The sequence below is a fragment of the Pomacea canaliculata genome, linkage group LG3, assembly GCF_003073045.1.
Source record: "Pomacea canaliculata isolate SZHN2017 linkage group LG3, ASM307304v1, whole genome shotgun sequence".
Classification (NCBI taxonomy): Eukaryota; Metazoa; Mollusca; class Gastropoda; order Architaenioglossa; family Ampullariidae; genus Pomacea; species Pomacea canaliculata.
Window position 1 is genome coordinate 28,280,428 of NC_037592.1, and position 25,887 is coordinate 28,306,314.

Sequence of the window (25,887 nt, forward strand, 5' to 3'; positions counted from 1 at the left end):
CACCATTGTCTTCTTTGTTTGAATCGTATACCTTGTGTTTGCTGGCAGGGAAGTGGTTGGGTTAGAGGGTGTATGCATATATATATATTTGAGTGACAGAGTGAATAAGTGTGTGTGGCTGAGAAAGAGAGAAAGACAAAAAAGAAAAGTTTGTGTTCTATGATTCGTTCCATCTTGATCTGTAATTATTTTTTAAAATCTCAATGTCATACAAGTCTGGAAATGTCAGGAAATAAAAACAAGTTTTTGAAACAATCTTTTATATTTACAATTACATCTTTTGCAACATAAGTTGAAACATTACCTCATAATCTTTACAATATAGGTAAATAAAATATACATGTAATATACAGATGAAAATGTACGTAAATAAATATATTTCAAGGACGAAGGATTAACATATTAAGGGTGAAAAAAAGAGACTTCTTGATATCATCCAGGCTTATGATCTGATGTATAAACATCCTCACACTATTCACACGTCTGGTTACATTTTCTAAAGCACAGTCTCCGATCGAAGGAGTCCTCACTGGAACAGTCTTCTTAGCTTGCACATCACAATAGTAACACAATGAGAGCGACTATTAACCTCAAGTAAACAGAAGTTAGTGTCGGGAGGTAGGACACTGAGTGTGCAGACGAGATATCACATTTGAGAGTGTGGTCCTCCGTGCAATGACTCTTATCTGTTCCCACGCACGCAGCGTAGGCCATCACGTGAGCGATGTAGTTCTGCTCCTTGACTCCCTGGATGAGGAAAGCCATGGGGCCCGTTGCATACACAGCCACATCCTCAGCACCGTGGGTTTCGTCTCCATCCGTCGTGGGCACCAGTGCGGGCATGCGGAAATCTTCATTAGCTGCAACCGACCGCGGGATGAAGATTGACGAAACAAGTGAGAACAAATGCAAAGTAGCGTGATGGAAAGAATATTATGTAGAGTAAGAACATAGAACATAAGAGTAAACAAACCAATTTCATCGATTGTTTCTGACAGACGAAAACGCCAACAAGCATTTGATCCGAACTTTAGCTATCGCACATTGGTAGTTCGGTCGAGTTAGTATTACTACACCCAGGTGATTTCCTATCTGCTAAAATCTTTTTCCTTTCAATCATATAAGATATCATGCTATAATTATATAATAGGTTGTTTAACTGTAAACAGGGAAAACATTGTGTTTACGACTGTCCGTATGAATATTTACTCATACTTTCCTTTCCTACATCCTTAGACAATCTGTCCACCCCACGGAGCTTTGAAGCTCAGCGGCCTAAACCTTGTATTCTTCAATCAACCCGCAAGAATTTCTGATGTATATACATAAGCACATACATAATATTAACATATACCGACACACGTGCAGGCAGGCAGCCAGACAGACAAACAAGTTTAGCGCCTAAGGGAAATAACTGTTATACTTGTGTCCACGCCAGTCAGATTTCGCCGTCCAGCCCCTGGTCCGTTGGCGTACGACAGCGCTGTGTAGGTCATGTTGTCCGTGACCTCATCATTTAGAGGGTCCATCAGACCTGCGACAAGAAGACTCCATGGTAAAATATTGCCATCATTATTAGAGCTCATAATGCAATAAGAAATTAACACAATAAATAACTAACATTAGGAAATGGACACAGTGATGCAGATGTTTAGAATGAGATGAACATTTTGGAATTTTGTGGCCTTTGCATGTGAGAATGTCTCTGGCTGAAATATGGCTGTCATAGGAGAACCCTTTTTTTCTTATTAAATGGCCGAATGCATGTATATGTGTTTGTACATGTGTGTATACCCTTAATATATCCATGACACATCAATAACACAGCCAAATAATATATTTTTATGTAGTATACAAAGCCATGGCCTCGTAGACAGAGACCGTTAGATAGAACTCTCCAAGCGCAGCCGTGGCTTACCCAGGATGTCATTGCCTCGCTTAGCGTACCCGGCGATGGTGAAGACGTGCGAGTGGTCAGCCGTGACGACGATCAATGTGTCTTCGGTGCTGGTCATCTGCAAGGCCACACCCACGGCATCGTCAAACGAAGCAGCTTCAGACAGTGCCAGCTTGGCGAAGTTGTCATGGTGACCATGATCGATGCGACCCCCTGCAGTCAAGATTCAATGCGTGGCAATGGCATCGAGCAAGTGGATAATAAGCAAAAATCACATTTTTTTGTAAGCGCTGTACTTGACAAAATTATATTATTGTCTTAATAATATATGCAATATAATTATAATAATATTAATGCTGCCGAGATAAAAAAAATATTTCACTATGAAACTTCAGCAAACATCAAAGGATGCTTAGTAAGTAAAGGCGAGAAATGTTTATTTACCACTGACAGGGTGACGGTTAAAAGGTCAAAACACGTGACTCGGGATAGACGTACCTTCAACGAGCAGAAAAAATCCGTTTTTATTTTTTTTAAGGATCTCAATAGCTTTTCGAGTCATCTCGGCGAGGGAAGGCTCGTTGTCTTTGTTCCTCTTAAGCTCAAACTCCATGTGGCTGGGGTTGAACAAACCTGCCAGAAAGAAAGATAACCGTAAGGACGACCTAAGCTTAGTGACGGGACTTTGTATATACGCTTGTGTACGAGTTTCAAAAGTGTGAGAGGTGTGTAGCGAAGAGAAGGACACAGACTTAATATAGTGGGTACTTTTCGACTATCTTCCTTGTCTACAATCCTGTGTAGAACCATCAGAAAAATTGGAGAGAAATAGCGTTTGTAATATCTATTAAAAAAATGAACTCAGTAATTATTTCTTGGTCTCTTCCCCCTTCCTCTTTTTATGATATTAAAAGGCTTATTGTGTGATAATCAGACATAGAAATTTAGTTATTAAAGAAAAATAAAATATTAAGTAAATCTACATTGCCTATAGTCAGTGTTGACTTCTTACAGCTTGATACATCTGCATGACGATTAATTCTAAATTGTTTTCCTTAATCAGTTATCACTTTGGACATAGGATTGAATAAATCCTCGATGATCAAAGGTTAGTAGAATGGGAAAGGGGGTAGACAGAGAGAAAACAAGATGAAAACCACCAATATTATTTCACAAAATGGGAATAATCAAGATTCAGTCGTCATGAAGAGCGGCTTACCGAGCAGGCAGTTGGTGTTGTCCGCAGTCACTTCATCAAACTGACTTTTGTTCCACACGTAGCGCGCCTTACAGCCTCTCCTGGCCTGCTTGGACATCCACACCTGACATAGCATGGACAGTCATTCTGATACTGGATTTCGAACTGAATGCTATTGTTAAAGACTGTAAACAGACCGGTCTTTTCGACCACAAACACACACAAACACACAAACAACAAACCACGAGCGTTTGTCGCTTCACGATTTTTTGGAAATGCGTTGTCAACGTTTTTTTCATGCGAATAAATCTTACATTGGTGAGGTCTCGGCCATCCAGTCTGGTCTTCGTATCAATCTTTCCTGTCTCCGGGTCAGGGTTCGTGCGGTTCAGAAAGGCTCGTCGGCCGCCACCGAGGACTACCTGTAGAAGACGAACATAAACCTCTGTAGAGGGCGGGTTGTCACGTGTGTACAGTGAAGACATCCCGTTCACCCCTCCTGCATTATCCTCCCTCTGTCTCATTTACCCGATGTACCAGGTAGGGTGGCAATCTTGTCATTTACGATAGTTAATAAATAAATGACAGTTTTATTGTCGTCAACGCTTGTCATTTTACAGCCCGTGTCTTATGCCAGGTGTTTTGGAGGGGAGTATATTTTCTTTCTTCGGAATCGTTTCCACTCAAACAAATTAAACTCATTAGGTCAGTCTGTTGCCTTGGCACTAACTTGTTTTCTCGTTGTCATTCGACAACACGAGTATTTTTTAAACCAAATCAAAACAACAAAAATCAACAAAACACAAATGCAAAGCAATGGCGATGGAGGGAATTGGTGTTATATGCCGAGCTAACAACTAGAGCTAAATCACGGCAAAGGCACAACCAAGCCTGTAAACAGAAAAAATAGCATGTCCGAGGCAAGATCCGAACCCAGGAAAACCAGTCCTCAAGGTAGTGACAGGCGACGTGTCTCCTCAAGATTGACAAAGGCGTTGTAGGGAGTGTGGAGGGCGGGAGAGAACAGAACCGCAAAAACTTAGGAAAAGAAAAAGAGAAATACACAAACATACATATTCCAACCATAACACGCGCACACACAGACTGCGTTTGGGGAGAGGGGAAAAGTACAAAAGAAAAGAAAAAAAGAAACGACATCTTTAATGCCAATGACTCCACAAAAAGAAAGAATAAAAAGAGAAGTGAGGCCCCAGATGGATAAAGACTACTACCGTAATGTCGATGTTGTCGTCAACTAACTGCGCTGCGATGTCCTTCACCCCGTATTTCTTGCAGTCGTCGTCGCCAGGCGGCAGGTCGGTGTCGCTCTCCCAGTCGCGATCAGGTGAATACGCGTAGGCTCCGCCAGGTGTCGCGTGCGTCACTCGCGTCGTGGTCACGATGCCCCCGGCCCGACCTGAGAGGTTAACACAACGATCGTCACTAACCTCCAATACGATCACGATCATCGTCCATCACTTTCGTTTTGTTTTGATGTCTTTTAAGTTTTCTCTGTTTTTTAAAAAGTTTTAATATATTTTTTTTCTTTTTCTTTTCTTTTTTTTTTTTTGACTAATGAGTCAATCCAAAGCCGTACTCCATCCCTCTTGATCACGTGTTTCCCTGAGGACGAAGGAGCTGTACGAAACATTCTCGTTTGAATGTATGTACGAGATGATCATAGTTCTTTCTTCCTTTTTCTTTCTTTGTTTGCTCTATTCGTGTGTGTGTGTGTGTGCATGTTGTAGATGAACAAGATAAAATACAGGTAATATAAACTTATGGTAGTTAACTATGTAAAGCTTTTACGTCTTTCCGGATGACATGGAATCCCCAGGTTACAAAATGATATTCACCATCTTCGATGAACTGCTTCAGAACACTTTTGACTTTGACAGTTTCGTCCCCCATCATAGAGCAGTTGCCTCGTACCACTCGGCCGTCAACACCCAAGGTACCCGAGTTGGTCTTCACCCCACACAGGTAGGCCGTGGCAGTACCCGCGGAGTCTGGTGTTTGGTAGTCAATGTTATATACCTATTCACAGACCACTTCATGAAAGTTTTTCCAGCACATTTATAGAACTAGTTATAGAAAGTTTGAGAATGTTTGTATGAGACTTCTCCTGATTAACTAATATCGTGTTCCATTCCACGAAAAAAAGACACACATTGACCTTTGAGCTTACACTTGCTTATTGTTAGCTTTTATCCCTGTGAATATTCAGTTAATGTGAACGTTAGTTCATTCAACAGGTCTTCATGTGGCCAGCGCTTCAGAACTTCTCAACTTTCATCCCGTTTTCAAAAAACTTAAAACAGAAATGAATGTTAACAAACAGGTGTGTGTGTGTGTTGGAGACGAAAGGTTTGCTACTATAATTCTTTGTTGTTTTCTTTGTTGTTGTTCCCTTGAAACACTATGATCATAAAATTTTAAAACTCTACAGCTTAAATAAACACTGGTTGGATTTGAACGTTACAGCTTACATATCCGTTGACTAATGGCAACATTTTAATCACATTATTGTGCAAGTAATATGAACATTAGGCTCCGGGCAGTAACTAAGATGGTACCTTGGACAGTGCCACGTTCGGAAACTTCTCAAAGTTGAGAACCGTCTCCTCCCCAAACTTGCCGTTCCTCTGCCCTTTGTAAATGCGCGCCGCCGTTACCGTGGAAACGCCCATGCCGTCCCCCAGGAACAGGATCACGTTCTTAGCTCTGTTGGTATTCTTGCGCTCCAGCAGGCTCTCGCGCAAATCCATGCGCCCTTTCTCCAGCCAATAGTCCCGATGGACTTCTTCCGCCGCTATGTAAAGTGTTAGGGATATGTGAAAAGAACAACATCATCAACAACAACAAAAACAAACAAAACAACAACAAACAAAACAAACATTTATGGTGACATTAATTTACAGCTTCATTGTTATCGTCAGCAGACAAAACGTAATAATTCACAATGTAATTAAAAACATCATTAAGTGGAAGTAAATTGTTTCTCAAGAATGTCTTCATTATGATGAAATGCTAGACACATCCATAAACATCCTGGCTATGTCCTTCTGGCACCCACTGACTTCCTTATCTACAGGAAACACTTACTCTGGCCATGTACGAGACTTGGAGCGAGTGAAAGTAGGATGAAGATTGTAAAGAATCCCATGTTTCACGACTTGTCAAAGCCTCCAAGGAGCTTGATACCGGCTTTTCTCCTTTGGAAAGGTTTTTTTTTTTCGTTTGTTGATTACTTCGCCGGAGATTTTCTTGGCACTATTGTTTTCCAAAGAACTCTGCGAGAAAATGTGAAGATGAGATAAAGATGTCTCAATCCTTTTATCAGTATTATTTTTGAGTGGATTAGCAGAATAACGGTAAAAATAAGAAAAAGGTTGCTCGCAAGAAAGTTGTATAAGGCATGTCTAAGTTTGAAGCTTTTAGGTCCGACCTATATATATAAAACCATGTCTTTCAGAAATTTCTTTCTTAATCCAGCAAACTCTACCGCTCATTTCTTCTTCTTCTTTTTTTTTTTTTTTAAAGACCTTTGACTTCATTCATCCACTCTTGTCTGTTTGTGTGAGTATGACACCGTTCGCTTACGCTTGTGTTTACTTGCTGAGCTGTTGATTTGAGATAGAGACAAGTATGAGAGAGATAGAAAAAAAAAAAACGGTCACTTAACCACTTAATTATGTTAGACAATCGTGTGTGCAGACTCGCTATTGACTAGCCTCGTTTTGAGGCTCATAACTGCAGTTTGAAATTAAACTAGGACATAAAAATGACATTTCCTTAACCTGAAAAGTGATACAAATCAGCATCAGAAGGATGCACAACATGAGAGAAGAGGATGTGAGTCACACAAAAAAGGATCACTGAAGGGTGACGAAACCGAAACAAGTAAAAGCTTTGATGCACAAGCCACGTGCTCAGCTTGAGGCCATCTCGCTCCCTGGCGACTCACATTACGGTGAGTTTACCCTGTTATTGTCATCTAGCATCTCATCACCTGCCTCTCCTCACACAGCCTTAAGATCCGGTGGTCCCTGGCAAGCACTGTGTTTTCGGCATTTTGCTAATACTTCAACGAGAAGAAAGCGAATTTATGCCAGCCTCCATTCATCATTGCTCATATGTTCTTGTCATTGTCATCGACTCATTAACAAAAAATATTCATCATTTTTGTGACGCACCCTTGCAACCTTTGTTCCGGTGGGCCACCTAATGTTTTTGAGAGAGGAAAGGAGATACAAGGAGATGCAAGGCCTCCCCCTCCCACGTCGTGACAAGGTTTCAGCCTCGAGCTTTTGCAACGACATCTGGCATCCATGTACGAACATTTGTCATCCAACGGTCACGGCTATTGTGACGTGCTTGGTGACGTATGATATATCTAAAGCGTCTGATGCTGAATCCCATAATAAGTAAGGCGTGTTCAGGTGCGCAAGCATTGACGCACCGACGTACGCACGCAGACATATTTAAAAAAAAGACGGCACACCTGATGCATCGCGAAAATGCTTGTAGATATTTATCATGAAGGGCGAATACTAAAATTTAACTAACTAATGTTCAGTTTTTCTTTGTGGTTACTTAGATGTGTTATGAATTTAGACTTATCTGTTCTTCCATATGCAAGCTTACGTGTGTGTAGATGTGTGCGCGCATCAGTGAGGGAGTGAGTGAAAAAGAAAGTGAACAAAAAATAGAGAGGAGAAGGGTTGATGGAGTGGAAGAGAGAGAGAAAGTAGAGAGATTTCTATATTTGACTTCCTGAAGGACAGGAGCAAAGCACCGCAGCTGTACACCTATGTATATGGCTTTAATTTACACTTAAAAAAAAGATTGTTCGTGCCGCCACTGTGAATGAATGAACCTGTCATCAACAGAGTGCAGCGTCGTTAGAGGCTAACGTCCAGAGTTATTTTTAAATGTACAAGGGAAGTTCATCTCAAAGGTTGTTTCTTCAACTCTCCAAGCCTGTGAACAGTAAAACTCTGAATCTGTGGTTTGGAAAATGTGAAAATTTCCGTTCCGTAGACCTAACAAAAGTAAACTCATTGTGATGGCTGTGTAATATCAGCACGTGTTTCAAATTTTTCGATTGGCTGCAATGCCAGTGACATCAGAAATTTAACTTTAGAGCAATCAGCGTGTTTTGTTTTTTGTTTTTTCTAAAGCAAAAGAAACAAAAAAACAGTTTACACAAAACTTCGCAAAGTTCGCAATGATGATGATGATGATTAAACAGCTAATGGCGTGAAAATACAACTGGTTCCTTCCAAGACTAAAGTCAAAGGTCTGGATATCTACAACAAAGGAGAAGGAATAAAGAGAAAAACGGTTTGATTACTTACCCACCGTTATCCACTTTTGTAGAGAACTTGAAACATAATAACCTAGATAAGTAAATTCCAAAACCACTTAAAACCCGGAATGTTTACTGACGGTCTATTACCAGGGTTGGAATGTTGGACAGCACATATTTCTATACAGGAAAAGGCAGCAGCCGGACACAGCTCCTTGTTCTATCTCTCACTCCAACACACACCGGACCTGCCCGCCGCACTCAGTGGCCAAACACTTAGTTCTGTGCGCACGAATCCCTTCAAAGCCTACCTCGCCTAAAAGGCTGTCACCCACAACATGAATAGGAAATTTATGAGGAGAGGGAGGGGCATGCCTGTCTCGGATGTCGGTATACCTCTCTTGTCGCTCAACCTTTCACCCTTTCACCTCCATGAACTTTAACGTTACACGAAGAAAGGTCACATCACTGACAGCCACGCTGTGCCGTTGTCTTCAGAAAATATACCCTGCTGTTGACATCGTCTGTACCAGCCGTTTGCCGGAATAGTCTGCTTTTTGTTCCTCCCCTAGGACCAGAAACCAGCAAAGACGATAAAATTAACTTCTTAATATTTATTAATCTAACAAAAATACAAAAAACAAAACAAAAACAAAAAAATAGTCCGAACAAACGCTTACTTCCATATTGGCAAGATTTCCCTAACCGAAATCTTCATCTTTCACATAGTGGATTCACTCAACTGCAGTATAAGTGGATGACCATGATAAAGCCATGATCACTCCTCAAATAGGGTCATAATATTCTGTTGTTAAATTTATCGCCGTGATTAGCATTAGTTGCCAGCACCCTGTAAAACACAATCAACCAACCAACCTTGTCAAATTTAATAAAGGGAACAGTCGTGTGCCGACGTGGGCTTAAATTGAAATATGTTTGTTATATCGGATAGTAATGAAATAGTGCTCCGAGTGCTGTAACGACGAGATTTGAGGCTTTCCTTGCCGACCTTTTCGCCACATCCCTGTAGTTCAGCAGCTGGCACAAATCATGACAACGACTGCTGAGCACAGCAGTGGCGACCGAGTCGTGACAGGACATACATCCTACCTGTCGCTCTGGGAGGCAGTGCGGAAATATATGCGCGAACACCTGGACAACTCAAAGGAGCATTATGCAATCGCAGGGGTCCTGATGGAGCTCGCACTAGTTCGCCTTTTCTGACAGCTTTCACGAAGGAAAGGTTTAACCACAAACTTGTATTACTGGACTGCTGGCAGACGATTTATTTTTCCTGTTAACTACTAAAACGAGGCAGGAGTGTACAAAGCTTCCGGTTTAGTCACATTCTTTGTTACGGCTCGCCGAGACTAACAGCGGAGAACTTCGCAAAAGGCTTAATGTTGGTCTTGACAGACAGACAGCAATCCACCTATAAACATCCATGGTTTAATCGTTTCTTTGATGTTTTGTTATCTAGCTGTAAAGATTCTTCATTTGAAACCTGCTCGCATCTCTGGCTGGAAGACTCCTCCTGTCCACCCAGCAAGTCCCACCTAGCTACCCGAGAAATGTATCATTGAACGTGTGAGTCATAAATAGAGACATTTCTTATTGCATGGATAATAAACTAGAACCATGAAACTCCTTGCGAGCAATAAAGATCTCTCTTGTAAAACTAATTTAAGCCAGAATATGCTTTCTTCTCAGTCACTACACCGCTACACGAAGAGACAAGATGAGTCCTGCTCACTCACTCATTCACAAACGCACACAGAGTCTTTGTCACTCAGCCACTCACACAAAAGCGCAAACTATTTCTGGAAAAACGAAGAGCTTGGGGGCTCCAATGTTTATTTTGAGGTTCCATTTATAGAAGAGGAAAGTGTTGACACAAGACACAACCAAACATTGCCAACTGCGAATAACCTGATTCGGGCTTGATCGACATGCGGTGTCCAGTCTGTATGTCTACTCGCAATTTCGTTACACGAGGGGCAGTTCACTATTCAGGTTGAGCATTTTCTTGAGTCCTACTTGACTACAGGTTTATTCATGTATGCTGCTGTGCAGCTCTTCTTATTAGAGTTTCATTTGTTCTCTTTCTTTTTGCTTTGTTTATCTGTTTGTTTCATTCTGTTTTTTACATTTAAAATTAACTTATTTACTCTTTGCTTTTTTATTCAGTATTTTCACGGTTTTCCCTACCAAGCATAATAAAACATATATTGCTCACTAATCATACAACAAACTTAACAAATATCTGTGTCTATTACCTTACTAGAAACTATACTTGAGCATCACAACTTTTGTATGTTAAATATTCTTTCACGGACGTGTGTAAAGTGTTTTAAATGTTCAAAAAAAATAGGTGAGACATCTGTGAGCAATAAGGATTCGCATGTAAAGGGACAGGTGCCTTTATAAACATCAAAACGAAGCGGTAAATGTGAAGGAGGTGTTCAAAACAAGTCTTATCTTCTCTACATTCCCAGACTTTGTCATAATAACAGCTTTCTTGTCGTTCTGAATGAACAGTCTCAGCGATATGCCATACACGTGCATCAACATCCTGGTTATTGTCTCCAAACAGCGACTTAAAGGATACGACAAGTGGACATGGCAAGTTGGGCTTAAAGGATAGAGAGTATTGGGGGGCAAAACAATCGTCTGCTGACACAGTCGTCAAAGTCACAAATTTCAGAAGCCACTACATTGAGATGGTGGATGAGCTCACCGAAACCATCAGACTCACTGTCAAAAAGCTTGCTCCACAGAGCTGGAAACCAAGCCGTGCGGTGAGGAACAGCTAAAGGAAGTGGAGAAGGCATGACAGTGAGTGGCTCACCTGTCCAAAGCTCTCACGTCACATGTTAGAGTCAGTTTATTTTTGTCCGCTAAAGAATAACAATAGCCTCATAGAATCCGCCCTACGTAGTGTTCGAAACATTGTAACATTGTAAGAGCTAAAAAGAAGAAATTCTGAACAGAAACGATTTATATGACATCTTCACAGACATTCATTGAAGGCGAAGTTGCCATTGCACTTACCTTTTCCTTTAAATAAGATGGTTAAAAATATATATTGTACATGCTTATCTTTGATACCCTTTGGATATTTTCGTTCTACCTACAGTTTTGCACACCGAATTATAAACACGAAAAGACATGGAGGTACTGCTATATACATTAATAAATAATTATTTTGCAGGCTTTGGTATTTAATAACGATGACAACGGGAAATATGAAAAAGAAAGTAAGAGAGATTGTTGTACAAAAAGCCTTTGTTGTGTGGTAAAATATTCTGCTAACAGACACTGAGATTTAAAACTTTTGTCAATCAAAACCTGACTCGAAACAATGTTTGTGTCGTTGTGGACGGTTTGCACAAAGTTAAATACTGACTACTAGACATTAGTTTCTGAATGGAGTATCCCGAGAGACTACATTTCTGTACAGTGTACACTAACCTGACGGTACACTAGCCCTGATTGTAAGAGAAGATAGCCATATCTAGGTCTTCTTACCTGTACTGGAGACGGCTGACATACACAGGAGATGACAGGCTGACAAATCCTGTTGACATGCACTGGGCTACGTACAGCGGGAAACACCTTTCTCAGGTAAACAAGTTGACGAGGAGGTACAAACATAAGCTCTTAAAGGTTACCTGCTGAATGTCAGTCAGCAAGGACAGATTCTAAGTGTTGGGAGACTCTACTTCACTATTTTGATGAATAAATTTTTTTTTAAAAATAAAAGATGGCTGATGCAGGTGACTCGCAAACAATTTTACATTCATTCCTGTGTGGACAGAAGACCGAGGCACACTGTGTCTGATGTAGTGTGTGTGTGGGTAAATAACAACAAAGCTTCCCTCATTCATTTAATCAAATGTATAGTCTATGATGAAGAATAGCTAATAATGTATAGTCATTACAAAAAAGCTTCCAAGAGATAAAAAAAAATTTTCTTGATACTAAAACCATTAATCTCAATCATCTGTGAACTACTTTAAATTAAAATAAACATTATGAGTTCTTGCGATAAAATCATCGTAATGATAAAATAAAAATAGAATCATAAAATTTCTTTACCAGATGTCCAACAGCGGAAACCTGATGCAGGGGGGAAGTGAAGTGAAGCAAAGACAGAAATTATGGGAGATTACCACAGGCTGTGTAGTTCTCCTCCCAATCAAATCAACATTCGTCAAAATGTAAAACACAGCGGGAGAGGGAAAACACGAACACAAATCGACTTGATCCCTCCCCCGAGGGCTGGGCAATAACTGATAGGGGGGAGATCTCTCATCTCGCTGTTTTAGTCCGGATACCCCAGTAATCTTGTATCGCACACCCAGTAAACTGAAGACACCTCAGGTCAAGGCTGCGAGATAAACTCCAGCAGGAATGGATCCGGTTACAAGCCCGCTGCTTTTTCATTCAAAGATTCAATTGATGTAGAGTTATATCTGCCTTCCAGAGAAAATTATAACAAAGATTACACTGATAGAGGGCATGCCAGAATAAAATAAAAAAAAAAAAAATCGTATTTATGTCGAGTTGGAGGAAATAAAAATAAGTTTAGGAAATCTTAAGTCTTCTATTTCAGCTTAGTTCATCAGTTTACAGTAAGCGGAATGGGAAATTTCTCTTTTAGAAAAAGATAACCACGCTTTGCTTGAGTGGTTTTTTATTTGTTTGAGGATTTATCATTTGATGAACAGGGTATTAGAACATACACCACGAGTGCGTACGTACTTACACACGCGCGCGCGCGCACACACACACACACACATACGGCGAATAATGTCTCTGTTTCTTAAAAGCACAAATTATTACACAAAATAAGGTAAAGGCAAAATATGACTATAAACATTTTAATTATTCTGTTAGCAAAGACTTTCTCAGTTGGTAAAGTTTGTTTATGAGTGTTACACACACTTTCATTCAGAAGCACGTACTCTATAGACACATGTGATAATCTCCAGCAGGCAACTCACTCTGTTCTCAGCAGTCTGTGTAATTCAAACACAAAAGATGGAATCAGACCAGCAAGTGACTGGCTTTCATCATTGTAGAGATTCGCGCCCTACTTTCGCAACGGTTAATTAAGTATGATTATCTTTAATAGTAGTTGTTATCTAAATGGGATCCTGTGGCAAATCAAATAAACCGAGTTTTGAAAAGGTCTGGGGTATAATTTGTTATGCCTTTTACCTGTTTCTCTTGTCACCTGCTGATATGTTGTTATTCACACCACATTTTGCAGGCGAGCGCACGTACACGCACACACTGACTATCATTCACACGCACACTCACACACACGGCGAATAAAGTTTCTGTTTCCTAAAAGACAATTTTTTCATGAAACTTTAAAAATCATTTGCAGAGTTTACCACTATCTCTGAGGGTATAACTGTTGTAATCCTCCCATTTTTCATTTTATTTCTTTTCCTGTTTCTTTTTTCTTTCCTTAGTTGTGGTTATCTATATTTAAGACAGCTTTTATGGATCATTAACGACATTTGTTGATAAATATTTGTTTGGAAACCCTCTATCTAATCTCGCTGCAGCAGGAGTGATAGAAATTTCATAACTTATATCCCACATCTGGCAGACAGCGATATCCTCGCCATCCTCAGATTAAAATCCGTGGCTTAGGTATTAAACTGAAGATTCTACAAAAGTTCTCATCATCATCATCATCTCAATCATCATCAGTTCTCGCGCCATGCTGATACAGATAAAATCTTCGCATCAAAACATATTATATTGAAGCCTCTAGGGCAGGGGTGGGCAATTAATTTTCCAAGGGGCCGGATGAGTGGAATGGTTCTAGAGGGGACTAATATAGTTAACTCAGGTACCCGTTCTCGAACGCCTTGACTTTCGACCAAATCGTATTCGACCAGGAAATTAGAATCCGAACAAATATTGGAACTAGGAATACGGCGTTTAGAGAGTCACGTTTTTGTGGAGAGAGTCACGCTTTGTGTGTACTGTACTGTATTGCAAATTACTGATAAGTGGTAGCAAATAGAGCAGTTAACTGACAATGTTATGTCCACTTTAATTTTGCAAAGGAGAAAAAAACAAGCAAACTGACAAATTCTTCCTAAAGAAATCAGACAAGCAACTGCAGGGCAAGATTCTGATTCTCCTCAGCAAAAGATACAGAGACAGAAACACCCGAAAAGCAGTTACCCTCTGTTTTTATTGAAGAGGACTCCTTCAAAACAATCCCCCTTCCCTCCTCCCTCACATTCATTCCCTCCTCATAAAGTTTGGTATGTACTTACAGTACATTTATTTTTTTTTTTTGTTTTGTTTTAATAAATACACTTTTATTTCATTTCTTGTTGAGACTCATGTTTTTCTACATATTATATACAAATTAGGCCAGTAATAGGCATTTTCTGGGGCTTCGCCAGCCTATGAGTTTCATTGCTTCGTTCTCGAACAATTTGGTCGAAACGAATTATGTTTATCACTGTATATTTACTGGTGGGCGGCCAGCGGGCGGGCCGGTCAGAGACAGGAGGCGGGCCGGATCCGGCCCGCGGGCCGGCGTTTGCCCAGGTCTGCTCTAGGGCAACTCGATTATTCTCCATTGTTATCGAATTGGAAGTCTCTGAATTTCAACATACATATGATATAGAGAGATAAAGAGAGAAAGAGAGTAGTAATGGAAGACAACTGTTTTGAATGGGAAGAAAACTTGGAATGGATTGGAATGGCAGAAGGAGGGAAATTTGCTCTAGGGATGGACCTTCGCATATTTTTTGAAACATGGAATATCAACATGTTTTAGAGATGGATGAAACCCACCATAGTTTTCAAGCTAGCATATTTTCAGGAGAGGATAGAACTTTAATGTGATTTCCGGAGGGTAGAAGACAGCCTCAGCATATTTTCAGGAAAGGATGGAGCTCTATCATATTTCCCGGTATTCCCTTAAAATGCAAAACAGAAATGCCAGATGACAGACAACACCAGCATCAATCTCGCCGCTGTTATGGAATACAGAGCTAGCCTGGCTCTTGGGTTGACTGCACGAGCTGTCCATAGTCTTTTTTAAAAAAAATATATATTCTTGCACAGGGTTTAACAAGGTTTAAACTGGCCTGAACAATTCCTTCATGCAAAAAAGCAACCTGCTATGTCTCGCATTCCAATATTTACTCTTGATGTCGAGCTTTTCTACCTTGTGTACGCTAAACAGACTATTTGTTCAGAGATGTTAATAGTCTGCTTTACTTTATTCGAGAACAGTTTGTACTGTTTGAGTTTTTGTTTACACGTATAGACAAATTGCAGCTTAGGGACATCAATGCCCCTCCATAATGTCTGGATTTGACTTGTACGACTTTAAAGCTGACTTTGATGACATGCTAGGATGTCATAAACTTTTATGACAGTACAACTTAACTTGTTTTGTGTTAGTTCTGTCTTCCCCTTACATTCCAAAATATTTCCCTCTTCTACTCCTGTCCCCTGCGTACTGAAAGAATGCTTCCAGATTGACAGATGCTTTAAACAACGTGTAAAACATTAACCTCGATATAAATTTATTGCAATATATAGTATAATAGTACATATTACATTTCTTACACTTACATGTTTGATTTTAAATTTATATATCTTTAGTTTGTCAATGTTCACTCAAACGAACTCAATTATACACAAATATTGGAACAAACCTACTTCTATTTCTATACTTAGTGTGGCTTTCTAGTCACATACAATAGGTATATCGTCTGTGTAAACTATTACAGATAATATGATTGTTGAAAGGAAAACAAAAAGATGTGAATAACAGTAACCATTAACATTGATAATAAAACAAACTACCAACACATCCTCTTTGCACCGTGTTCTTGTAAGAGCGTACGTCAGTTGGTTAGAACATCTCGCCAAAGTCTTGCGCTCAGCAGCACACTAGCAGCTGTTGCAACAACTGACGACCACTGCAGCCCAGAGTGCCCTGCACCGGAAGTAGTCTGCTTGCAGTAGTTCCCCGTATTCTCCGTGCAGTGCGACTTGTCAGGCCCCACGCACGCGGCGAAGCCCATGACCTGCGCGATGTAGGACTGCTCGTGCATTCCCCGGAACAGGAAGGACATGGGACCGGAAGCGAAGATCGCCACGTCCTCCCCGCCGTGAGTCTCGAAGTCAGGCTGGGTTCGAACCATGACCTCCTGCCGGAAGTCGTTGGCGGCTGCAAATTATTTTGAGCGTTATTGAAAATTGTGCAGGGTTACACAAAATTGTACAGGGTCAAGGTTTAAGAATTTGTTGTATGGGCTTGTGTGTGTGTGTCGGGGGGCAGTGGTTGGTGTGGGTGGGTCTGCCTGTTTGCATGCTTGCGTGCATGCACCAAGCGCAGGAACATGGACGAAGGGTGGCTTGTATATCTCTTATTTTATTACAATATCTTTACAGAAAAATCTCCGAAATTGGAAATCAAAGGGCAGAATTGCTGACTTACTCGTGTTCACTCCAGTCAAATTACCGCGCGAAGGCCCTGGGCCGTTAGCATAGGACAAGGTCAGGAAGGGCATGTTGTCGAGTGGGTCTTGGCCAGGGTCAATGGGGTCCACGAAGCCTGTTGACAGATGACAGTATCATCAAGTTCCTAGGGTGCACTGCCAGGTATGTCTAAAATGTGTTCAATGTGCACTCCTGTTCTTCACCATCTTTTTTTTTTTTTTTTTTTTTTTTTGATGTTACTCACCTCTTTCAATGATATTCTTTTTAAATCTCTGAATACATGGTCGAAACAAATTCAAATCATATTTCTTCCTTTTTTCTTACTTATGTGTATAAACGTGATTAATATATTTTATGCTAGTTTAACACACAGTGATCGACTATTACAATTAACAGACTTCTTTCCTGCCAGCTCCATGGCAGAGCGACGATGTTGTCTTTAATACTATCCAAACTCAGCCTGAATGCCAGTATAAAAGAATGTAGGAAGAAAATAAAGTTACCCAATATATCATTGCCACGCTTAGAGTATCCTGCGATGGTAAAGACGTGTGAGTGGTCAGCTGTTACAATCAGCAAAGTGTCTTCTTCTTTGTCAGGTCCATAGCCACCCGAACGGCGTTGTCAAAGGCAACGGTCTCCACGAGGGCGCGCTTACCCAGACAGTCGTGATGCGCATGATCAATCCGACCTCCTGAATGGTAAAGTCAGGCTTTAGAACTGTATAATAAGCAAAATATAAATTAATATTTTAATATTCCATGTTTAGTGATACTATTAGAGATCACAAGCTGTAACCTTCCACAAGCAGAAAGAATCCGTTGGGATCTTTTTGCAGAACACGGATTGCCTTTTCTGTCATCTCAGCAATGGAAGGTTCCTTCTGAGGGTCTCTGTCTGTTTCGTACTGCATGTGGCTTGGGTTGAACAAACCTGTGGGTATAACAATCAAGCATGAAAATAATTGAAGGAAATATACTGTCTTTGTAATTTTTTTTTTTTTTCAAAGCTATCTAGCTAGAGAAATGAATAATTAGGGATACTGCTTATTTGGGCTTGACTTACAGCCATGATTGATGAAAACAGGGTATGCGCATACATCATCCAGTGTAAAGTCGCAGTGAATCAGAGTCCTCATCAGATTTAAAAAAAAAACAGATAACTAGTGCACCCACCTTCGCAGCATTTAAATGCATTCACATGAGGAAATGCAGACAAGATTGATGAGTGGAGGGACTTCTGTTTTTTTTAACTCATCAGGGCTACGTTAATTATAAAGCATAAAAAGACCCACAGCAGGGTGTAAATATTGGTGTCATTTTATTACAAGATTTTTTCTGTAATAATCTGCCATCTTGGAGCTATACGATTTAATGTGATGATCTTTTGTTTTGTTTTGTTTTGTTTTGTTTTCTTGTACGGCGGTGACACGTACCCAGCAGAAAATCCACGTCGTCCGGTGCGACTGAGGTGAACTGAGTGTAGTTCCACACGTAGCGAGCCCTGTGCCCTTCTTGTTGCCTCCTTGTGAGCCACACCTAGCCAGGGAAACACACACCTGCTAATAATGTAGTTCACCTGCGTCTACTTTTCCTCCCTGCACTCACATCATGTGATCTGTCGGTCGTTGTAACTATTCCTAAAGGCTTGAACAATTACTGAATTATTTCAGCGAGATTAAGACGATGTTGATCCCCTAAAATCAGCTCCAACCACAAAAGATAAGGCCTTAAACATTTAGCTGAATATGTGATTTTCTTAATATGAGACTTTTCTTGAATAAATATTGAGTGGTCGCATTAACTGCCACCTTCAGTCGGAAGTAGTAATTAAAGTTTATTCCACGTATAAGCTTTTGTAACATTAAAAATTAATTACTCGTACATTTTTGTTACAAAATAAATATCAAGCTGTGTGTTGACTTGCTAGCCCCTTTCAGCTTAATTTATGTTTGATTGTGGCTAGCATGTATGATGTATAGTGTCTGACTCAAAAGGTGAGAATGAGTTCGACTGTACCTGTGTAAGGTCTCGCCCATCCACGCGATTGTTGGAGTTGTTGGCCTTGCCAGTATCCGGGTCAACTTGAGTCTTATTGAAGAAAGCTCTTCGGCCTCCGCCAAGAATAACCTAAAAAATGTCCACAGTATAATGTTCTTTCATTAGCAGCACAGGTTACAGGGTGTATGTGCGTATACCTTGATTGTCTATAGGTGTGTGTCGGATATACTTTTTAAACCCACGTCACTAAAGTTGTCTCCCTTTAAGTGCTCTGAGTGTGTGTTTTTCCTCCTATCCACCCTCAAGCCATTACAGAGAGAGAGATGACGATGATGACGATGACTGTTGACAGAACCTTAATGGCTGGATTTTCGTCGACCAGCTGAGCAGCGATGTCCTTGATGCCATTGGCAGCACAGGCAGGGTCAGAGGGCAAGAGGGCGTCAGTCTCCCACTCTCTGTCAGCGACGTGCGCGTAAGATGCCGCTGGGGTCGCGTGGGTCACGCGTGCTGTCGTCACAAAGCCCACGGACCGACCTGTCACACCAAGCATATAGCTCAAGGCGAGAGAAAAAAGTAAAATTTATTTGTGCAGCATAATAATATGTCATGGACCAGAGTTAACGCCCCTGACTGGTTGCACATGTGAAGTGTGCTATGAGTACGAGAAAGTTGTGGAGGGAGCCGAGTGTTCACTGTAAACTCAGCTAGGCATTCCGGAGTTAGCCTGTGATGCAGGAAGACGTATGTAAAGTTTGTAAAGGGGAGAAGAGCAATTCCTTGCCCAGCCAAGGTAAACGTAATTGAGTAAACTTCCTCTTTGTCGATTTATATTGTGAAACTTAAAACTGTTTACGATGCGAGAGAATTGATATTTGTAAGCAAATTTATCTGGGAGAAAGATAAAGTTAAATGTGAGTGAAAATGAAACGAATTCTATGACAGTAGACTAATTTGAAAAATTGTTCATGAATTACTAGGGGGAGGTTACTATACGTGCAAAGACACGCACGAACCCGGGAGAACAGAACAGAACAGAAAAATTCCTACGAGCCAAAACACCCAAGAACCATGGAGGCCTGCAACGAGAGCTGTGTGATAGCAGAGAGAGAATCGAATTTAGAGAGATAAAGGGACTTGGGGAAAGACATATGTATAAAAGTGTTTATGTATTTATTTGTTTTCAATACTGCCTGATGCCAAAAAGTTATATCAGTCTGTAAGATAAAGTTTATGGATAAGCTTACTGTTCCTAACGTCCTGGCTTAAAAGAAAAGATGATAATATATTAGAATAAGCAAAGCACATTTTAAAAAGAAGTAAAGCCAGCAAGAAAATTCTCTGGGTAACCTTTCAATACAGTAGTGTGATACCCACCGTCAGATCTTTGTGTTTTGTTGAGTGAAAGAGCACATGAGTGCCTTCCTGTCCTGCTCATTTCTTTTTACATTTCATATTTCCCCATTGTGTTTTGTATCTTGTTGGAGTGATTAAAACAACCTTTCTCATTACAATGAATTAGGAGATAATTCATGACTGGTATGAAAATCGTCTCAATCAGAAATACGTCAAGAGAAATAAAAAAGACTGTCTCTTTTCCTCTCTCTCCTCATCATCTTATTACTTATTTTTATATAAAGAGTGCAGAAGTGGATTTTCAATTATTTTCTTTGACCTCCTTTTTGTCACCAATGAAAATTTACTCGTTCGAGGAATAACGAATTTTAACAAAATTCTATCAGTCTATGAAAGACTCACCGTCTTCAATAAACCAGTCCAAGATGGTGGAAACTTTAACATCCGGGTTAGCCAGCGAACTGCAGCTTTCGCGGACGGCTCGACCGTCCACCCCAATGGTGCCATCGTTGATCTTCACCCCACTGAGGATGGCGGTCGCCGTGGTAGCAGAGTCGGCAACCTGTCTGTCTGCTGAGTACGTCTGAGGAGAGAATTTGCCCACACGCCTCTGATTATAAGGATTTACTTCCGTTGTAATACTTTCACATTTTATTTAATAACTGTAATACATTCATATTTAATATAGCTTTACTAGCTGTAATACTGTAACCTTTTCTATAGTTTCACAGGTGTATTTTTTCACACTATAGTAGCTGAAGCAGACATGAGCTGATAGATATTGTCCTCTCGCTAAAAACATTACCTTAGAAAATGCAGCATACGGAAGAGTCTCCATGTTGAGTACAGTCTCTTCTCCAGGGTTACCTTGCGTTTGTCCTTTGTAAATCCTGGATGCTGTGATGGTTGACAAGCCCATGCCATCGCCGATGAATATGATGACATTTTTCGCCTTATTTGTATTTATCTGTTGTAGCCTGTTCAACCGCAGCTCTTCTTTGCCTTTGTTCAACCAGAAACTCTTGTTCTTTTCGTCGTCTGACGAAAGAAAACATAATATTAATTAACCCTTTATATATGCTACTTTTAATACAAGATAATGAAGGCAGTATGTGTAAGAAATATTAAGAGTTAAGGAATGTACTCGAAAGAGAATATACACTGTGCTTCTGTGTACATCTTCTCGTGATGTATGAGTCTGTCCGTCCTGGAGACGATAATTTCGTAGTGTGTATGACCCTACACCGGATGCTGCTTGACCCCTCGTACATCTTCCTGTGGGGGACGACCAGTGGAGTTTGTCATGTATGCCGACCCTTTAGTTGTCGTCTACGTAGGACAGGGAACTAGACTTTTACCTGTCACCTCTTGGATTATAAACACTTGGATTATGTTACCTTCGGTGAACTTGTGCACCAACGCTCCTTCATTCACTGTGGGATTTTTTTTTTGTGTGTGGTATTTTTATAAGGATATTATTAATATCCTGGCATTTGAATAATTTGTCACTGTGTGTACATCACAGTGCTCTTGAGTCACAATGCCATTGACCATATGTGTAGAATTCGTTACAAGAAAATTCTGTAAATGCATATCTGAATTATTTTATTCAGTGTCAAGACATTCCTCCTGGTAGCAATAAACCAATCTCCATTTTAAGACTGTTGGGAAAACTTATATTCAGTTCTTTGAGTTTTCAAAAAAACCTATTTTGAAAAAAAAAACAAACCGTAATATCATCAAATTAAATTTTTTTTTAATTCTGCGCCTGTAGTTGAAAAAGTCGAAATCTGTATTTGGTATTTTGGTTGTTAGTCCTAAAATATTTTATTCCAAATGCATGACCCTGTTCAGTTACATCAATATTAACGCTTAGCTCCCATATTTCCGACCTATATATATATATGGGTAGAATCGCGACCTAGAAAGACTCGGAAAATGGTTGTGGTGTTCTGCCATTAAATGGACGACTGCGCGTGCATAAATTATCTTGCTGTCTATGCAGAGTTCTTGTGGTAATTATGGTCTTTAGCATTTACAGGGTCAGAAGATCAACTAAATCAGACATAATAGTGTTATAATAGCAGACTAAGAAATACCTATCTAAGCATCGTTAGAAAAATACATTATTAGAGTTTCATGTTTGAAGAATAAAAAAATTCTTACTGAGGTTGTGTGGCGCACCCACAACCAAAGATGGTAGACATAAGATGACGAAAATAAGTTTGCTCATTCTCAAGCCGAGCCTTCCTGAGTTTAATCTGTGACAGATCCTGGGTTAATAATCTGAAACATACAAAAAGAAATAAAATATATTCCAGCCAAGATCTTTAGTTATGTGACTGGTATCTTTATACGTAAAATATCTGTGAGTGTGCATGTAAGACTGAGATAATATTTGTATTCGTCAGTCGTCACTTCAGCACATAAACAAACCTGATCATGTGTTTTGACTGTGGCTAAGTCTTCGGAATAAACAGAAAGCCGCGTGGAGACAAAACAGGCGAATACTTGAGGAGAAGTGAAGGGGTAACATAAAATGCTCACATTTTTTGTTTGTTAGCTCCCAAAGGGAAAAAAAATAAATATTTATAAAATACATTATTCAAATACGTCGAAGTCAGGGTTAGATATCTGTTCCAAAACTACCCAAAATGTCGAATGTCTACCTTTTACAGGTAGTGTGAGGACGGGACACGAAGTCTTTTGGTTTCCACGGCGACAGCAGGCAGTTCTGACAGTCCTTTGTCATTGACTCGCTCCTTGTGTCAATATTCTCAAACCCAATCATCCTTTCTCCCAAGTCTTGCCCTCTTGCTAAAGACTCTGTCTCCAAGTAAAGCTGAAGTCGCTTCTCCGTTCACACTGACTTCGTGTGTCTTGTTCTCGTTTCCCTACTTCCCATAGCACTTTCCATACACCAAGGGATGTCATTGGTCAACTACTAACTTAGCATCCTTCACCCAATCAAATAGCCAACAAGGACAAGAGGGAGGCACCAATCCTACTGACATTCTGCCCTACTTACAGGTGGTAAGGTTGACAAACCACTTACCTTCCCCTACTGTCCTGGCAGACGGGTTTGGGAGACCTCTTCTGTGTTATTCTTCTCCTAAACATTATCGACGCCTCTGCTACGCTTGACTTACTCTAAACTTGCTGTAACCCTCATACAGCACCTCTACACTAGCACATACCTCTACACTAGCACATACCTCTACACTAGCACATACGCCCCACTTTCTTGCGTAAGAGGTCTCCGGCCTGTCAACAACCGACCCTAGCCCTATGATGTCAGCCGTACCTTTACAAGGTTACAACATGATACACCAATTTTCTTTGTGGAGCGTTGCACAACAGTATAAACAGTATAAACGCACGCATGTTCTGGACTCATGCCAGGCCAGACACTATTTCTAAAAGTATCTTGTGCATTTTATGCATGACAAAGAGTTGACAAGCACAAGCAGTGAGACAACAAAACATAGACCTTGAGATATAAACTCATGGTGATATCACTTTAAACGTATTTTAAAAAAATGCATAAATAAGATGAATAACATTTTTTTTAGAAAACGAAAACAATAACTCCAGCTACTCTTAATAGGTTATTTCTGATCTTTGTCTGAAGAAGTGCACATGCATTAGCTTACTCACTCGAGTGTGCACGCACACACACACACATTGACTACTGAGCAAATGTTTAGGACGACTGTATTTTTTGGGCACCATTTCCATCTACTTTTCCTTTGTCCACCTTATCTTAATAACACTTAACATTCTCATGAACACACTTACCTAAGGCAATGGTCTGCAAGATGACCGAGCATCCACTGCTCTAGAAGCCGGAATGAAGGCAAACGACACCACCGAGGTTGACTGTGACACTCGTGAATTTGCTCCAATAAGACCTGCCGCCAGGGGCGGAGCGTACACCCACACGATGTCATGTATAAAGGTGAGGTTATTTACGGTCACAAGTCACCGTGGAGACCCGAATATTGCCCTACTTCCCTTGGAATTCTCTCAAATAGAACACTACCATTGACGTAGTTGCCTTGCAACTTGCACAGTCATGATGTCGATGGCCGTTACAAACATGGCGGAGAAGAAGAGAGGGAAGTTACTGAGCCCTTAATGTACAATAGCAATAATCCCAAACCTCACCAAACTTAAAACCTGTGTAATATGACTCTAAAAGGTTCTAGCCATTTTTTTAACCTCAGCTAAAAATCCTGCCATTGAACTATCCCTATCATCTAGTTTATAAAAGGCAGTTCATTAAAGACCTACTTTGGTCATCGAAGTTATATACAGATTCTAGAGAGAACATAATCGTATTTTGTAGCCCAAACGTTTGTTTATCATTTAATTTCAAAGTTGGGGATGCTAGTCCAACAAAATCTTGCTACTGTGTGCGAATAACGTGGTACGTCATCTGTGTATATATATAGAAGTAAATATCAAATCAGAGAATATAGAAACAGAAGCACATATATCTTTCTTTGTGTCAAAGATGGGTGAGACAGAGGGTGGACAAAGATTTTTCTCTTCTTTCCCCTCCTCTTTATCCTTCCATTTTGTGATGCTATTCTGCGTTTCTGCTTTTTAAAGATTTTGCTGGAAACTGATCGTAAAAAGGTTCTTGATGGAAATTTCTTGACGAGCAAGACTTAAAAAAAATCCATTGGTTTGAACATGTTTTTGCTGTCTGTTTTCTACGGTTTGTCATCTAGTAAATATTAAAGGTGATTTGCAGCAGGTAACAGTGTAAAAGTCCTTCCTCAAACCGAAAAAAAAATCCTCACTTACCAAACAGAAAGTACGAAAACAGTTCGGCGGTGGCTGCCGATAGACTTATTCTACACAAATATCATGTTGGCTATGAAAGGAGTCATTATACGCAGTGATAATATCCAACAGGCCAATGCCCGACCTTTCCTCTAATATCCTTGTGCAGCGCTGCACAATCTCTGAAAATGTTTATTTAACTGTGCATGCTTCGGTCCTAGGACAAGATGTCAAACAAAGAGAGAGAGAATAAGATCCATAGAAACTCTTTTCATATTCTGTTGATACAAATTGTAAACTTATTTTGAAATATGCCTTGAAAAAAAAGATATTTTTAGAAAAAAAATGTTTGACCCAGCTATTCTTAACAGGCAGTCAAAATGTTTATATTTAATTTTTATTTATCCATTTCGATTTCCTGTTTTAAATATTCCCGCGATAGCTATCTGCATGAATTATTCCATCTGTGTGTCTGCCAGTTAATTTGTTTACACTGTCACTCATCATATCTGAATACTTTGAGAGTTTATGCACTCGAGTGCGACCGCGCACACAAACAAATACATGCACTTACATGATTGAAATCATTCAAGAATGTAGAACCTGTACCGCTCGTTCTTTTTACTGTTACCTGAAACACTCCTGTCATTTTTTTTTTACACAACGATAATTAAAGCAAAGATGCTTTGTTGATATCTTTTCCCTTTACTTTGTCTTCATACATTTATTGATATTTAATTTCTCCCATTGACATGCTTACCTCGCGCAATGGCGGGCTGGATGGCAGGGCATCCACTGGAACGGAAGCTAGAATGAAGGCAACCACACAACCGAGGCC

At 40.2% G+C, this 25,887-nt stretch overlaps 2 protein-coding genes across 3 annotated transcripts; both read right to left on the reverse strand.

Annotated features, from left to right (window-relative positions):
* Nucleotides 1-297: 297 nt before the first annotated feature.
* Nucleotides 298-12,716, reverse strand: LOC112560048 (alkaline phosphatase, tissue-nonspecific isozyme-like). 2 transcript variants are annotated; one of them, XM_025231615.1, is made up of 13 exons: nt 12,505-12,716; nt 11,935-12,001; nt 8,456-8,974; nt 6,201-6,388; nt 5,672-5,907; nt 4,952-5,132; nt 4,328-4,512; nt 3,410-3,517; nt 3,117-3,219; nt 2,396-2,530; nt 1,919-2,110; nt 1,424-1,534; nt 298-860 (listed from the first exon to the last, which is right to left on the reverse strand). In XM_025231615.1, the coding sequence occupies exons 4-13, from the start codon at nt 6,259-6,261 to the stop codon at nt 556-558; spliced, it is 1,617 nt and encodes a 538-aa protein (XP_025087400.1). In that variant the 5' UTR covers nt 6,262-6,388; nt 8,456-8,974; nt 11,935-12,001; nt 12,505-12,716; the 3' UTR covers nt 298-555. The 2 variants fall into 2 exon arrangements, with proteins under 2 accessions (XP_025087400.1, XP_025087401.1); XM_025231616.1 differs by lacking the exon at nt 8,456-8,974.
* A 3,251-nt stretch (nt 12,717-15,967) lies between these two features.
* On the reverse strand, nt 15,968-24,208 carry LOC112560047 (alkaline phosphatase-like). Its single transcript, XM_025231614.1, is given in 12 exon segments — nt 15,968-16,630; nt 16,901-17,017; nt 17,406-17,498; nt 17,501-17,596; nt 17,701-17,835; nt 18,338-18,440; nt 18,921-19,031; nt 19,258-19,439; nt 20,661-20,841; nt 21,064-21,296; nt 22,425-22,544; nt 24,057-24,208. Coding segments are annotated over 11 exon segments (1,644 nt in total). The 5' UTR covers nt 22,492-22,544; nt 24,057-24,208; the 3' UTR covers nt 15,968-16,304.
* Between the last annotated feature and the right edge of the window lie 1,679 nt (nt 24,209-25,887).

Excerpts from the sequence above, each read along its gene's own strand:
- LOC112560048 (XM_025231616.1), bottom strand. The coding sequence starts at position 6,261 with ATGGGATTCTTTACAATCTTCATCCTACTTTCACTCGCTCCAAGTCTC. Across the intron at positions 5,133-5,671 it reads CGAACGTGGCACTGTCCAAG|GTATATAACATTGACTACCA; the intron begins GTACCATCTTAG and ends GTCTGTGAATAG. Across the intron at positions 861-1,423 it reads TCTGACTGGCGTGGACACAA|CTAATGAAGATTTCCGCATG; the intron begins GTATAACAGTTA and ends GGTCGGTTGCAG.